Here is a 14905-nt window from a genome sequence, read left to right as displayed (position 1 = left end):
CAATTCAAACACATGCATATCACACACTCCCTCCCACACTCACTCTCCCACACAGACTGACTCACGCTTATTCACACACACTTGTACATTCACACTCAAACACACCCACAAGCTCACACCCTCTCTCCTTCACATGCACACTCATTCACTGTCCATCTTACACACACACTTGCATGCATATTCACTCACCCCTCCACACACACACCCACCCACACATACCCACACATACACCCTCACACACACACCCCCCACACACCCACACACCCACACATGAACCCTCACACACACCCACACATACACACCCTCACACACCCCACACACACTCTCACACACCCACACATACCTTCACACACCCTCACACACACACCCACACACCCTCACACCCACCCACACACACCCTCACACCCACACACCCACACACGAACCTCACACAGCCACACACATTCACACACACTTACACACAATTCAAACGCATATCCACACTCCCTCCCACACTCACTCTCCCAGACTCTCGCTTATTCACACACACTTGTACACACATTCACACTCAAACACACCCACAAGCTCACACACACACTCACTCCCCTTCACATGCACACTCATTCTCATTCACTGTCCATCTTACACACACACTTGCATGCATATTCACTCTCACCCCTCCACACACACACCCACACACATACACCCTCACACCCACACCCCCACACACCCCCACACACCCCCACACACTCTCACACACCCACACACCCTCACACACACCCTCACACACCCCACCCACACCGTCACACACACCATCACACACACCATCACACACCCAGACACCATCACACACACCCCCCACGCACCCTCACACACACCCACCCACACACACCCACACACACCCACACACACCCACACACACATACGCCCCACGCACCCTCACACACACACCCGCACACACAGAAGAGGAGGAGGCCACGTGACCAGGAAGCAGACACTGGAGTGATGCAGTCACCAGCCAAGGGGCCCTGGCAGCCCCCATAAGCAGGGAGAGGCCAGGAGTGGATAAGCTCCTGGGAAGGCCCAGCCTCTGGAGGAGGAGCGGCCCCCGACGCCTCGCCTCCACCCCGTGACACTGCACTTCTGGGCTCCAGAACTGCGAGTGGAGTAAATGTGTTGTTTTCAGCCACCAGGTATGTGGTGACTTGTCACAGCAGCCTCAGGAAAGGAATACAGAGGCAGCCGCTGACCCAGCTGTGCAGGTCTCGGCGCAGGCCAGACCCTCGGCCTGCCTGATCCCCCACTACCGCAGAGGCTTCGCCAGGCGTGGCCCCCAGAGCCAGTGTGGGGTGAGGGGCTGGGCCAGCCTGAGGTGAGTCCTGGCTTGCCTTGACCATGGCAGCTCGGGAGAGGAGAGCACATCCTTTGGCCCTGTCAGTGGTGAAACGGGGACACCGTGACACACTTCTCCGGGGAGCCAGGGGATGTATTTTTGGAATTTGAAATCTTGGGGCACATGGGAATGAGGGCCTGTCACCACCCTGCAGGCTTGTGGGAAATGGGAACAGATCCACCCAAGGCACTATGAGCCGGAAGGTGGAGGGAGGTTATTTTGAAGACAAAGGATCCCTGGGGGCGGGTGCAAGGGGCCGCTGGAGTGGCCAGGACCCCAAGTGCTGCTGGGGACCCACAGATGATGGCCTCCCCCTCCTCCTGGCCTCGGCAGCATCGGTCTTTCCCGCGGTCAGTGTTCTCTGGTCCCCAGGCAGCATGGGGAAAGGTGGCCCCAAAGTCAGCTCCCAAGATGCACCCACTGGGATTGCTTGGGCCAAGGCTGCCAGATCCTGCTCAGGAGAAGAACAAGCATCATGAGGATGTGGACACACTGGGATCCTTGTGCATTGTTGCTGGGAAGGCAGCATGGTGCCGCTGCTATGGGGGAGATGGCAGATCCTCACAAATGACACAGGCAAGTTCCACAGGCTCCAGCCATTCTACCTCTGAGCAGCCACCCAAAACAGCCAACAGCAGGGTCCCAAAGAGGCATTTGCACAGCCGTGTTCACGGCCGCATTACAGCAGTGAAAACATGCAAGCGCCCACATGTCCACCCACAGGTGAAGTGAATGGGTGAAGAGAACGTGGCACAGCCATGCAATGGAGCAGTATCCTACCCTAAGAAGGAAGGAAACTCTGAAGGTCATGAATGAACCTGGAGGATGTCATGCTAAGTGAAATACGCCAGACACAAAAGACAAACACTGCCCGGTTCCACTCGTATGAGGTGCCGGGAGTGGCCAAATTCAGAGACAGAAAGCGGAATGGTGGTGCCAGGGGCTGGGGGAGGGGAGTGGGGAGTTGTTTAATAGGCTCAGAATTTCCGTTTTATAAGAGGAAAAGAGTTCTGGAAATGGATTGTGGTGATGTTTGCACAACATTAGAATATACTTAATGCTAATGGAGTGTGCCCTTAAGATGGTGAAGCTGGGCTGTGCGGGGTGGCTCACACCTGTCATCGCAGCACCTTGGGAGTCTGAGGCGGGAGGATTGCTTCAGGCCAGGATTTTGAGACCAGCTTGGTCAATGTAGCGAGACCCCATCTCTACAAAAAATAAAAATAAATCAAGCCAGGCGTGGTGGCTCACACCTGTAATCCCAGCACTTTGGGAGGCTGAGGCAAAAGTATCACTTGAGGCTAAGAGTTCAAGACCAGTCTGGGCAACACAGTGAGACTTTGTCTCTACAAAAAATAAACAAAATTAGCTGGACATAGTGGTGCACACCTGTAACCCCAGCTGCTTGGGAGGCTGAGGTGGGAGAATTGCTTGAGCCTGGGAGGTCGAGGCTGCAGTGAACCAAGATCACCTCACTACACTCCAGCCTGGGCGACAGAGTGAGACTGTCTCAAAAAACAAACAAACAAAAAACAAAATCAAAATCCGCTGAGTGTGGTGGCTCACGCCTCTAGTCCCAGCTACTTGGGAGTCTGAGGCGGGAGGACTGCTTGAGCTCAGGAATTCGAGACCAGCCTGGGCAACGTGGAAAGACAGTGTCTTTACCACCACCAAAAGAGTAATTAACTTCAAACTGTTTTTAAAAAAGAAAACGTATTTCCCATTAAAATTACTTCCATGATGACCAACAAAACACAACCAAACTCCAGATTTGTAATGCAAAAATCCCCCAAACAAAATAGTCAAGGAAAAGTGTAAGTGAACAGAAACAATGTGAATGCGTGCGCCTGGCCACCACAGTTAGCAAGACACAACCGTCTGCAGGTGCGGAGGAGGCCGCAGTAGCTCGGGGTGGCTGAGGGCTAAGACATGCTATCAGCCATGGGGAAGGAATTCCAGGACACTGCCTGAAGAGTCAGGTCCTCCCACCCGGGAGCCTGTTTCCCACGTGTGCCAGCTACACTTTACAAAAGAAAAGAGAGACTTTGCACCAACCTAGCTGAGAGCAGCCATGCACCAAAACGTGAGTCACTCAGTGCCCGATGCCTGGGGTCAAAAAATAGAGGAAAAAAGAAGGACTAAAAGCAAATTAATTTATGTATCATTTGCAAAAGTTTTCAAAATGTGCTTTGCTCTCCATCTGTCATACTTCTGCAGGTGACAGACGAGTGAGGACATTTAGAGAAACTCAGGAACAAACCAGGCCCATCCACTGGCGTCGAGGCTAGTTTCGAAGACAGAAAAACGCCCCAATTCTCTCTGTTTGCACTATGGCTGCCTGTGGCCCGGCCGGGGAGGTGGCCCGGAGTGAGGCCTGATCGTCCCTGGCGCCTCCACCTCGGCTTCCCCAGGCGCAGAAGGCGCCCACGAGGACCCCCATTGCCTGACCTTGCCACGGTCTGGGATCAGAGGCAGGGATCACGGAGCCAGGAACTGCGCCGCCCCCGCCCCTGCCCTGGCGCGAGGGAACCTCCCCCTCACCCGGGCCCAGCCCTGCAGGGAGGCCCGTGGGGTCAGACCGCAAAGCGAAGGTGCGGGCCGGGGTGGGCCTCGCGGAGACAAAGGCCAGGCCTGCCTGCTCTCAGAGGGCGCAGCTCTGGGCCCCAGCCCCTGCCAAGAGGAAGTCCTCGAGGCCCGGGCAGGGAAGGGGGCACGGGCTTCCCAGGGCCCGCCGGCCGCAGCAGGGAGTTGGCCAGGGCACGGCCATGAGCGGAGCGGGCAGGGCTTTCTCAGGAGCGTGGGCGAGGCCGGCCCTGGAGGGGCGAGGACCGGGTATATGAAGCCTCGTGGCCTTGCCCGGGCAGCCGCAGGTTCCCCGCGCGCCCCGAGCCCCTGCGCCATGAAGCTCGCCGCCGCCCTCCTGGGGCTCTGCGTGGCCCTGTCCTGCAGCTCCGGTGAGCGCCCTGGGCTCCTGGCCCGCACGGTGGGGCCTGAGGCCTCGGCGCCCGCTGCGCCCCCGCCGCTGCCTGCGCCGATCGTGGATCCCAGGCCCTTCCAGCCTCGCCCAGCGCCCAGAGGGCTCCGCCACCCCGCTGCCCGTCCCGGGGCCCCGCGCCTGCAGCCCGCGGCCTCCCTCCTCTCAGGGCTGTCTCCAGCCTCGTGCCAGGATAGAGGCCGCCCCTGGCCTGGGGACAGCCGTCTGTCCCCCGTCTGGAGACCGTCTCCTCATCCTGCAAGGCGCAGCGCGAGTGTCCCCTCCTTTGGGGGCCTGTCCTGGACCCTGCACAGAGTTCACCGGTCCTTCCGCCACCCTCAGGCCACTCCGGTGACCCTGCAGCGTCTCCTGGCGGGGCCGCCTCCCCAGACCCGCCTGTGTCCCGGGGGCTCGCACCTGGCAGGCCTCGGCGCAGGAGGGAGGGGGCGGTCGGGGAGCTGGGCAGGGCGCGACGGTTCCTGGGCGCCTCCCGCGGGGGCGCGTCCTGGACCTGCCTTCTGGGGACCCTTGCGCGCAGGCGGTGACCCCTCCCTGTTCGCTTGCAGCTGCTGCTTTCTTAGTGGGCTCGGCCAAGCATGTGGCCCAGCCTGTCGCTGCGCTGGAGTCGGCGGCGGAGGCCGGGGCCGGGGCCGGGACCCTGGCCAACCCCCTCGGCACCCTCAACCCGCTGAAGCTCCTGCTGAGCAGCCTGGGCATCCCCGTGAACCACCTCATAGAGGGCTCCCAGAAGTGTGTGGCTGAGCTGGGTCCCGAGGCCGTGGGGGCCGTGAAGGCCCTGAAGGCCCTGCTGGTAAAGTGGGCACCCCGGGTGCCCTTCCTGCGCGGGCATCCCTTCCCGGCCAGCCTCAAAATTGCGCCAGAGGTGTCCCGGCCCTACGTCAGAGCTGTTTCCCGTCCTGCCCCTCCAAGCCCCGTCCCTGGGAGAAGCCTGGGTCTCCCGGTGGGAACTGGGTGGGGCGCATCCGAGCTGCAGGGGCGGGGAAGGCGGAGGTGGCCCCGCGCGGGTGCGCGTCCCCTGGAGACGCCAGCGGAACCGCCCCGCTCCCACTCCCCACAGAGCCGGCCGCTGCCGCTGCCGCGCCCTCGCCTGAGTTCTTGGTGGCAGGGTTGGGGGCACTCAAGCTCGGCTTCTGCTTTCCAGGGGGCCCTGACAATGTTTGGCTGAGCCGAGACTGGAGCATCTACACCTGAGGACAAGACGCTGCCCACCCGCGAGGGCTGAAAACCCCGCCGCGGGGAGGACCGTCCATCCCCTTCCCCCGGCCCCTCTCAATAAACGTGGTTAAGAGCAGCTCGAGCCTGGTATTTTCTCATCCAAATGCTGATTCCTGTGGGGGACCGAGAGTGCCAAGTCCCAGATTTTGTGAGGGTGCTGTGTGAGAGAGGGAGAGAGAGGGCGCGAGAGTCTGCAGGTGGCGTAGAGCCAGCAGTGCAAGGTGACAGAGATGGGGCCAGTATCAGAGGTAAACTGGATTTGGAAACAAAACTGGCAGGTCTTTCTTCCTGTTGTGCTCTATAACTGTTTATGAAGCATAAAAATTATCTACTCCTTGAAGACCGGCGAGAATGCAAACGCACCAAAGCCATTTGTTGCTAAAATTTGAAAGTTTTTATTTTTTCCCTCTATACTTGTAGATTTCTTCCTCGGAATGGGGGAGGAATGAGGGCTTCAGGAAATCCGTTGATGGGCATGTTTTCCCTGCAGTTTCTGCTGGTTTTGTTCAAATAACCTAGTGACTTTGATTCCTTCTACTCTAGCAGAGAGACCACCTTTTGTCAACTGATCTAGTGTTGGTGGGAAGGTGCCCAGGGAACCCAGACATCGGTGTCCATTTCAGGGGAAGCCTCCTAGTTAACTTCCTTGCTGGGATGAATAACTCTGCCTCAGGTGGCTTGAGCAGGTCTTCCCCTCATCATGAATATCCACACGAGATTTTAAAAAATTTTTGATTGGGCACGGTGGTGCACGCCTGTAACCCTAGCACTTTGAGAAGCCAAGGCAGGTGGATCACTTGAGTCCAGGAGTTTGAAACTGGCCTGGGCAACGTGAGGAAACTCCATCTCTACAAAAAATACAAAAATTGGCCGGCACGGTGGCTCATGGCTATAATCTCAGCACTTTGGGAGGCTGAGGAAGGCGGGTCACGATGTCAAGAGATCGAGACCATCCTGGCCAACATGGTGAAACCCCATCTCTGCTAAAAATACAAAAATTAGCTGGGCATGGTGGCACGCGCCAGTAGTCCCAGCTAGTCGGGAGGCAGAGGCAGGAGAATCACTTGAACTGGGGAGGCAGAGGTTGCAGTGAGCCAAGATCGTGTCACTGCACTCCAGGCTGGTGACAGAGCGAGACTCCGTCTAAAAAAAAAAAAGTACCGAAGTTATCTGGGCATGGTGGCGTGTGCCTGTAATCCCAGCTTCTCGGGAGGCTGAGGTTCACTTGAGCCAGACAGGTCAGGCTGCAGTGAGCCGTGACTGTACCACTGCACTCCAGCCTGGTCAGCAGAGAGATACCCCGTCTCAAAATACATGAATAGTAAAATAAAATAAAAATTTTAGCCATTTTGATGAGTTCACAGTCAAACCACAACAGGGAAGAAGCCTCCTGGATCCAGATTCCATGAAATCTCAGCAACACGTTGCCCCCAAGGTCATGAAGGGCTGTGAATCTTCATGGGGTGGGGAAGGCTTTGGTCTGGACAACAAGAACCAAGAGTGAGAATCACAAGGTCACGGGGACACCGACCTCAGCAGGACCCCAGGCCCACCTCCCCCAGTATTACATATCCAGGCTTTCTGCAGGTTGTCTGCTAACAATTCCTTAACTAACTGGATTAAAACATCCAGGTAAATCATTATGGGAGCATGGTAGGCTACGGGAGCTTGGTGGAACTGACGGTGGGTGGGCTGTGGTACTATGTGGTACTAGACGAAGGACCCCATCCTGAGATGGCCCTGCTACCCTCCACCCCTGGAATCTTTCCAGGAAAACAACAGGGGGAAAGCAAAGTGCTTAGTAAAAAAGGGAAACTGTGAACACCAGTTGAAGTTCCAAGACCAGCTGCAACGTCTGGCTTCCTTCCTCCTGTAGATTCCTGGAAGAGAGACCATCATAATCCTGGAGGTGCTGGTCCCAAACATACTGCTCTTCAGTGAGCAGGTATATGCAGACCTGCCCCCAAAGACCAAGGGAGCTAACGGGTCAAAAAGAGTCTGACAAGTCCAGTATCTCACAAAGAAACATTTACTGGGGACTTAAAAACAGAAGCTATTTCTTGGATGGCCTTGAGGCGGTGCATCCCCACACCGTCAACTCCCAGACCCAGGGTTTGTATATCGCAGGGAAAAGGTACACATGCTTCAGCAGGGACGTATAAGACAACTGAAGTCGACCCCTCAAAGGCAAGAATGCCATGCCCAAAGTGCTGGGACTACAGGCATGAGCCATGGCGCCCAGCCCAAGGATGAAATGTTTTAAAATGGTTACTATTTTAAAAATGTTTTATATTGTCACAAAAGACCAAACACAAATTCTTTAAAGCAGCCTCTAAAAATTGAAGTTAGGAAAGGAAAGAAACTTAACTGGGTTTCTAAGCGGGGGCCTAACCACCAAGGAACTATTCTAACTAATATAAAAATGTAGTAATTGAATTCTCCACCCTGGGGTTGGTCCACCCCAAGGACAAGAGGAACTGTGAAAATAATTTTAAACTTCTCTTACTGGTGGTATTTCTATACTGAGGCCGTTCTGTGCATCTTCTGTGATAACTCAGATGCATAATTAGGTTAGTGTCATTGAAGTCAGATTTCCGGCCAAGTTAAAAGAAGATGCTGATGACGTAAGAGTAAGACCTTAAGGCTCAAGATCACACTTGGAAGCGTAATTGTAAATGCCTGATATTTTTAGACATGGAGTCTCACTCTGTCACCCAGCCTGGAGTGTAGTGATGCGATCACAGCTCACTGCAGCCTTGAACTCCTGGGCTCAGGCGATCCTCCCACCTCAGCCTCCCAAGTAGCTGCTACTATAGGTGTGAGCCAGTGCACCCAGCTTTTTTTTTTTTTTTTTTTTTAATTCATGGCTGGCACAGTGGCTAATCCCAGCACTTTGGGAGGTCAAGGCAGGAGGATCCCTTGAGTCCAGGAGTTCAAGATCACCCTGGACAACAAGGTAAGTCTTTGTCTTTACAGAAAATTTTAAAAATTCGCTGGGTGTGGTGGCGCACATCTGTAGTCCCAGCTACTTGGGAGGCTTAGGTGAGAGGGTCACTTGAGCCCAGAAAGTCGAGGCTGCAGCGAGCTGTAATTGCGCCACTGCACTCTAGCCTGGGTGACAGAGTGAGACTCCTCTGGGTGACAAAGCAAGCCTCTGTCCCATCTCCCCCCCCCCCAAAAAAAAACACCCCAGCATTAACAGGAGTTTGGAAGAAGTTGATTCCAGCCTAATGGATAACCAAGAGGTTCAAGGCTTCAGGTAGCAACTGCAGATGTGGGAGAAATAACAAGAGCACTTGAATTAGAAGCGAAGCCTGACTGAAGATGTGACTGAATTACTGCAACCCCATGATAAAACTTGAACAGGTGAGGAGTTACTTCTTATGGATGAGCAAAGAAAGTGGTTTACTGAGATGGAATCTCCTCCTGGTGAAGAGGCTGTGAACCTCACTGAAGTGACCACATAGGATGTAGTTTTAGAAGAGTACATAAACTTAGTTGATAAAGCAGCAGTCGGTTTTGAGGGGATTAACTCCAATTTTGAAAGAAGTTCTACTGTGGGTAAAATTCTATCAAACAGCATTGCATGCAACATACAGAGAAATCTTTTGTGAAAGGAAGAGTCAATGCTGCAAACTTTATTGTCTTATTTTAAGAAATTGCCACAGCCACCCCAACTTTCTGCAACCACCACCCTGATCAGTCAGCAGCCATCAACACTGAGACAAGATCCTCTACCAGTAAAACGATTATGACTCACTGAAGGCTCAGATTTTTAGGCGATAAAGTATTTTAAAATTAAGGCATGTTCCTTAAGACATAATGCTATTGCATAATGAATAGACTATACTATCATGTAAACAACTTTTACATGCACTGAGAAACCAAAAAGTTAACGACTTGCTTACTGCAGTGGCCAGAAACAAAGCCCACAATATCTCCAAAATATGCCTGAATTCAGCTGTCCCAGCACTATTCATTGAAGATGCTACACTTTCCCCAATTGAGATATCTTGGCATGTTTGTCACAAATCAATTGACCAGAAATGTAAGGGTTTATTTCTTGGGCTTTAAGTTCCATTCTATTGACCAATGTGCTACCCTTATGCTAGAACCACACTGTCTTGATTACTGTAGCTTCGTAACTAGTTTTAAAATCAGGATGCTTTAGTCCTCCAACTTTGACCCTCTTCAAGACTGTTTGGCTATTTTGGAGGCCCCTTGGATTTCCATATGACTTTAAAGATTAGATTGTCAATTTCTGCAACAAACAAAAAGTCAGCTGGGATTCTGATAGAGACTGCATTGAACCTGTAGATCAATTTAGGGAGTATTGCCATCTTAATATTATCCTTCAATCCAAGAACATGAATTCCATGCCTTCTTGGGGGAAAGCCTTAGTCTGTCATCATTACGTATCATATTACCTGTAGGTTCTTTGTAAATGCCTCTTACCAGATTGAAGAAGTTCTCGTTTTTGTTTGTTTTTGGAGAGTAAGTTTTGTCAAATGATCCTACGCTTTTGTCCTTTGTTCTACTGATACATTACATTAATTGGATAAATCCCACTTGGTCATGGTGCAAAATCCTTTTTTATATATTGCTGAATCCTATTTTGCTAGTATGTTTTTGAGGACTTTTGGATCTATATTTAAAAGTGATTGGTATGTAGTTTTCTTTGAGATATCTTTGTCTGGTTTTATCAGGGTAATACTGACCTCACAGAATGAGTTAAAAAGTGTTCCCTCTTCTACTTTTTGAAGTTTGTGAGGAATTGGTATCAGCTTAAATACTTGATAGGATTCACCAGTGAAGCCATCAGGGCCTATGCTTTTCATTTTGTAGTTTTTTTCATTACTAATTCAATCCCTTTATTGTTGTACATCTGTTCAGATTTTCTATTTCTTCTTGAGTCAGTTTTGGTAGTGTCTTTCTAGGAATCTATCCATGTATGCCCATGTCATCTACATTATCTAATTCATGGGCATACAATTGTCCATAGCATTCCATAATAATCCTTTTTATTCTATAAAGGTTGGTAGTAATGTCTCCCCTTCATTCCTGATTTTAGTAATTCAAGTAGCTTTTTATGTTCAGTCTCTTTAAAGGCTCATCAATTTTGCTGATCTTTCCAAAGAATCAGTCTTTGATTCTCTACTGTTTTGTTTTGTTTGTTTTTTGGAGACAAAGTGTCCCTCTCTCGCCAGGATGGAGTGCAGTGGTGCGATCTCGGCTCACTGCAACCTCTGCCTCCCGGGTTCAAGCAATTCTCCTGCCTCAGCTTCCTGAGTAGTTGGGACTACAGGCGTGCACCACCACGACCAGTTAATTTTTCTATTTTTAGTAGAGACGGGGTTTCACCATGTTGCCCAGGCTGGTCCCCAGCTCCTGACCTCGTGATCTGCCCGCGTCATCCTCCTAAAGTGCTGGGATTATAGGCGTGAGCTACCACGCCTGGCCCTCTCCTGTTTTTCTATTCTCTATTTCATGATTTTCTGCTCTAGTGCTAATTACTTCCTTCTTTCTGCTTGCTTTGGGTTTGGTTTACTGTTTTCCAGTGTCTTAAGTTGAAAAGATTTAAGATCTTTTTTTTTATTTTTGAGATGGAGTGTTGCTCTGTCGCCCAGGCTGGAGTGCAGTGGTGTGATCTCAGCTCATTGCAAGTTCGGCCTCCTGGGTAGCTGGGACTCCTGCCTCAGCCTCCCAAGTAGCTGGGAATACAGGCGCCCGCCACCACGCCCAGCTGATTTTTTTTCGTATTTTTAGTAGAGACGAGGTTTCACCATGTTAGCCAGGATGGTCTCGATCTCCTGACCTCGTGATCTGCCTGCCTCAGCCTCCCAAAGTGCTGGGATTACAGGCGTGAACCACCGCGCCTGGCCCCAAAATCTTCTTTTAAAATGTGTTTATAAATTTAAGTATTGCTTTCACTGCTTCCCATGTTTTGGTATATTGTCTTTTCATTTATTTCAAAATATTTTCAAACTTCCCTGGTTTCACTTCATTGATTGGATAATATATTTGGTATGTTTTCAATCCTTTTGAGCTTATTATGGCTTGTTTTATAGCATCCCATATGATCTGTCCTAGAGAATATTCCATGTACACCTGGGAGAAATGTATATTCTGGTATTGTTTTACTTCTCTATCAGGTTCAGTTGGTGTTTCCTATTAACATCGGTTTCTGCCTAGTTGTTCTATTGAGAGAAAGGTACTGAAATTTCCATTTATTATTGCTGAATTGTCGATTTCTCCCTTCCAATCTGTCACCTTTTGCTTCCTGTAGTTAGGGGCTTTGTTGTTTGCTGTTATCATTAGAAGATATATCCTTCATCTCTAGGAACATTTTTTGTTTCCTAGTCTATTTTGTCTGACATTAGGATAGCTCCAATTTTTATAGTTCCTGTTTGCATTACATCTTCTTCCATCCTTGTACTCTCAGCCTATTTGTAACGTTTACATCTAAAGTGCATCTCCTATAAATATCATATAGTTGAATCTTTAAAATGGATTCACATACCAAAGTTGCACCAATTATACTTGTTTTATAATTGAATCAAATCCCCAAAATCATTTAAAAACATTTCTGGACCCATATCAACAAACCTGCTATTTCTGTTTTATAGGAATCTATTGAACTTTGTAGCAAATGTATTTGTTTCTCTCTAAGTACTCATGAATACTTGCATTGACTCTAGAATATGAACTTCAAATTCAAAGGGGTAATGCATAATTTAAAAAACTCTAAATTTTATTTTTCTGAGACAGGGTCTCCCTGTATTGCTCAGGCTGGTCTCAAACTCCCAACCTCGAGCAGTCCTTCTGCCTTGCCCTCCCCGAGTGCTGGGATTACAGATGTGAGCCACCACGCTTGGCAGCTACTCTAAATTTATCTATGTATCAACAGTGTTCTTCAAATTTTACTTGTAGTTTTTGCAATTTATAAAATGTTAAATTACAATTAAAAATTTAAATGTTAGAAAATGTGTCAAAGCCATATTCTGGATTTGCATTATAAAGTTTTGATTTCAACATAAATTCTTATACCTGTCTGTGAACATCACAAATAAGCTTTTCCTTTCCTTGGAGCTTCAACTTTAGTTCATATTCAGTGTGATATTGGTGAGAAAATGTGCACCACAGACTGACATTTTTTGCTTTAGATTATTGCACACACATTAGCATTCCTTTTGTTGCAAAAGAATCTTAAATTGGAATCAATAGGACAATGAATCATTAAAACTCCTTCACAATTCAGCAAATAATCATTAGCAAATACATGATTTTTAAACTTTTTTTTTTTTTTTTGAGTCTCGCTCTTGTCGCCCAGGCTGGAGTGCAGTGGCACGGTCCCGGCTCACTGCAACCTCCACCTCGCGGATTCAAGCAATTCTCCTGCCTCAGCCTCCTGAGTAGCTGGGATTACAGGCGCCTGCCAGCACTCTGGGCTGATTTCTGTATTTTTAGTAGAGATGGGGTTTCACCGTGTTGGCCAGGCTGGTCTTAAACTGCTGACCTCAGGAGATCCACCCGCCTCAGGCTCCCAAAGTGCTGGGACTACAGGCTTGAGCCACCACTGATTTTAAATTTAATAATTTGTATGTATACATGTGTATATATATGTGTACATGTGTATATATATATGTGTACATGTGTATATATATGTGTATACAGGTATATATATATGTATTTGAGATGGAGTTTCCCTCTGTTGCCAGTCTGGAGTGCATTGGCACGGTATTGGCTCACTGCAACCTCTGCCTCTCAGGTTCACCTGATTCTCTTGCCTCAGCCTCTCAAGTAGCTGGGACTACAGGTGCCCACCACCACTCTTGGCTAATTTTTGTATTTTTAGTAGAGACGGGGTTTCACCATGTTGGGCAGGATGGTCTCGATCTCCCGATCTCGTGATCCACCCACCTCGGCCTCCCAAAGTGCTGGGATTACAGGCGTGAGCCACCGCGCCTGGCCCTGTCTATATTTTTTAAACTAGAAAAATAAGAACATACATCTCACTTTAACTACCAATTAGGATTTACATAGGCACAGTAACTGCGTATAACATTTAGATAAACACTATAATGTTACTTTGGTTAGTAGTAAAATACTGTTAGAATGAAGTCAATTCTTTGATATCATCTGGCAATGTGTTTATGTGTAATACAAGCAAGCAAGGCAATGGTTCTCTTACACAATGCAACAATTAAAAGATAAATGTGATCCTATAAAAATCATTGTTTTGCTTAACAAAAAAAAAAAAAATTTTTCCGTACCAGTCACAACAGCCATATTTCAAATGCTCAAAAGCCACACATGGCTAGAGGCCACCACACTGAACAACGCACAGCGCGAGTCCTTTGCATGAGGGGAGCTTTGCAGAGCTGAGAATTCTTGGACCCCTCCCTTCGCTGCTTGTATGCTGCTCTACTTAAATACCTCCCAATGCTTGGTCTTACCAGCAACCTCAGAAAGGCAGTCTTCTTACATTTAAACTATTTTCAGTAATAGAAAAAGCCGAAGGGAAACAGGCTAAAAGAATTAATTTAGCATCGAATGCTACCTTTTATCATTTTCTGCAACTACTGGCTGTTTAGTAGGGGCACAATGGATTTCTCCTGCAGACTAAAATCTGAATAAATGATAATGGGGAATGAAGTAAAATCCAGCTTGAGAAACAAGATTCTTCAACTAAATACTTTTGTCAGATGGGTGAAGGAAAAATGGGGGCCTTGGTGGCAGACGTAAGATTTTGAATCAGGGTTTACATAATGAAAGCAATGACTGGACAAAACTCATTTATCTGTCTTTTCATCCACACGAGGCAGGAATTGAGATTTATTACTTCCCTTTCCTAAACATTTCAAAATTCCCTTTCCTTTCTAGGCTTACTGCTCTGCAAGCCCTCCTCAGCTTAGCTGTCAACTGGACCACACCAGAAACCAGCTAACTAGTCTGACACCAAGTATTCATCTCCCCTTTTCATGCATCCTGCACAGTGCTGCTACAGCAACCTTCCCAGTAGCCCAAGTTTCTTCCTCCACACCTATTACATCTTCAGCATCCAATGCACTAGATTTAAGGTCAACGAACAACTTGGAAGTCAAGGATTATGCCTATAAATCTTTATTTCCAAACTAAGCACAGAGTCTGACAATTGTAAATCTCTCAATTTTAAGTAAGCTTAGGCAACTTACTAGTGGGTAACTCTGTAAGCCCAGCAGCTTAGATTCCCTTTGCTGGTAAGCTGGAATGTATCCGGCAATTAAAGCTCTTGAAGCCTGCCTCAGGTCGCACTTGATAGAGCAGGCAAAATTTCTTGTAAC

At 49.0% G+C, this 14905-nt stretch overlaps 1 protein-coding gene across 1 annotated transcript; it reads left to right on the top strand.

The window, feature by feature from the left end:
* Positions 1–3952: 3952 nt before the first annotated feature.
* SCGB3A1 (secretoglobin family 3A member 1) lies at positions 3953–5658 on the top strand. The gene is made up of 3 exons (XM_004043147.3): positions 3953–4326; positions 4913–5157; positions 5509–5658. The coding sequence occupies exons 1-3, from the start codon at positions 4209–4211 to the stop codon at positions 5530–5532; spliced, it is 387 nt and encodes a 128-aa protein (XP_004043195.1). The 5' UTR covers positions 3953–4208; the 3' UTR covers positions 5533–5658.
* The last annotated feature ends 9247 nt before the right edge of the window (positions 5659–14905 follow it).

Source organism: Gorilla gorilla, chromosome 4 (genome assembly GCF_029281585.2).
Source record: "Gorilla gorilla gorilla isolate KB3781 chromosome 4, NHGRI_mGorGor1-v2.1_pri, whole genome shotgun sequence".
NCBI classification, from domain to species: domain Eukaryota; kingdom Metazoa; phylum Chordata; class Mammalia; order Primates; family Hominidae; genus Gorilla; species Gorilla gorilla.
This window is presented reverse-complemented; position numbering and strand designations above follow the sequence as displayed.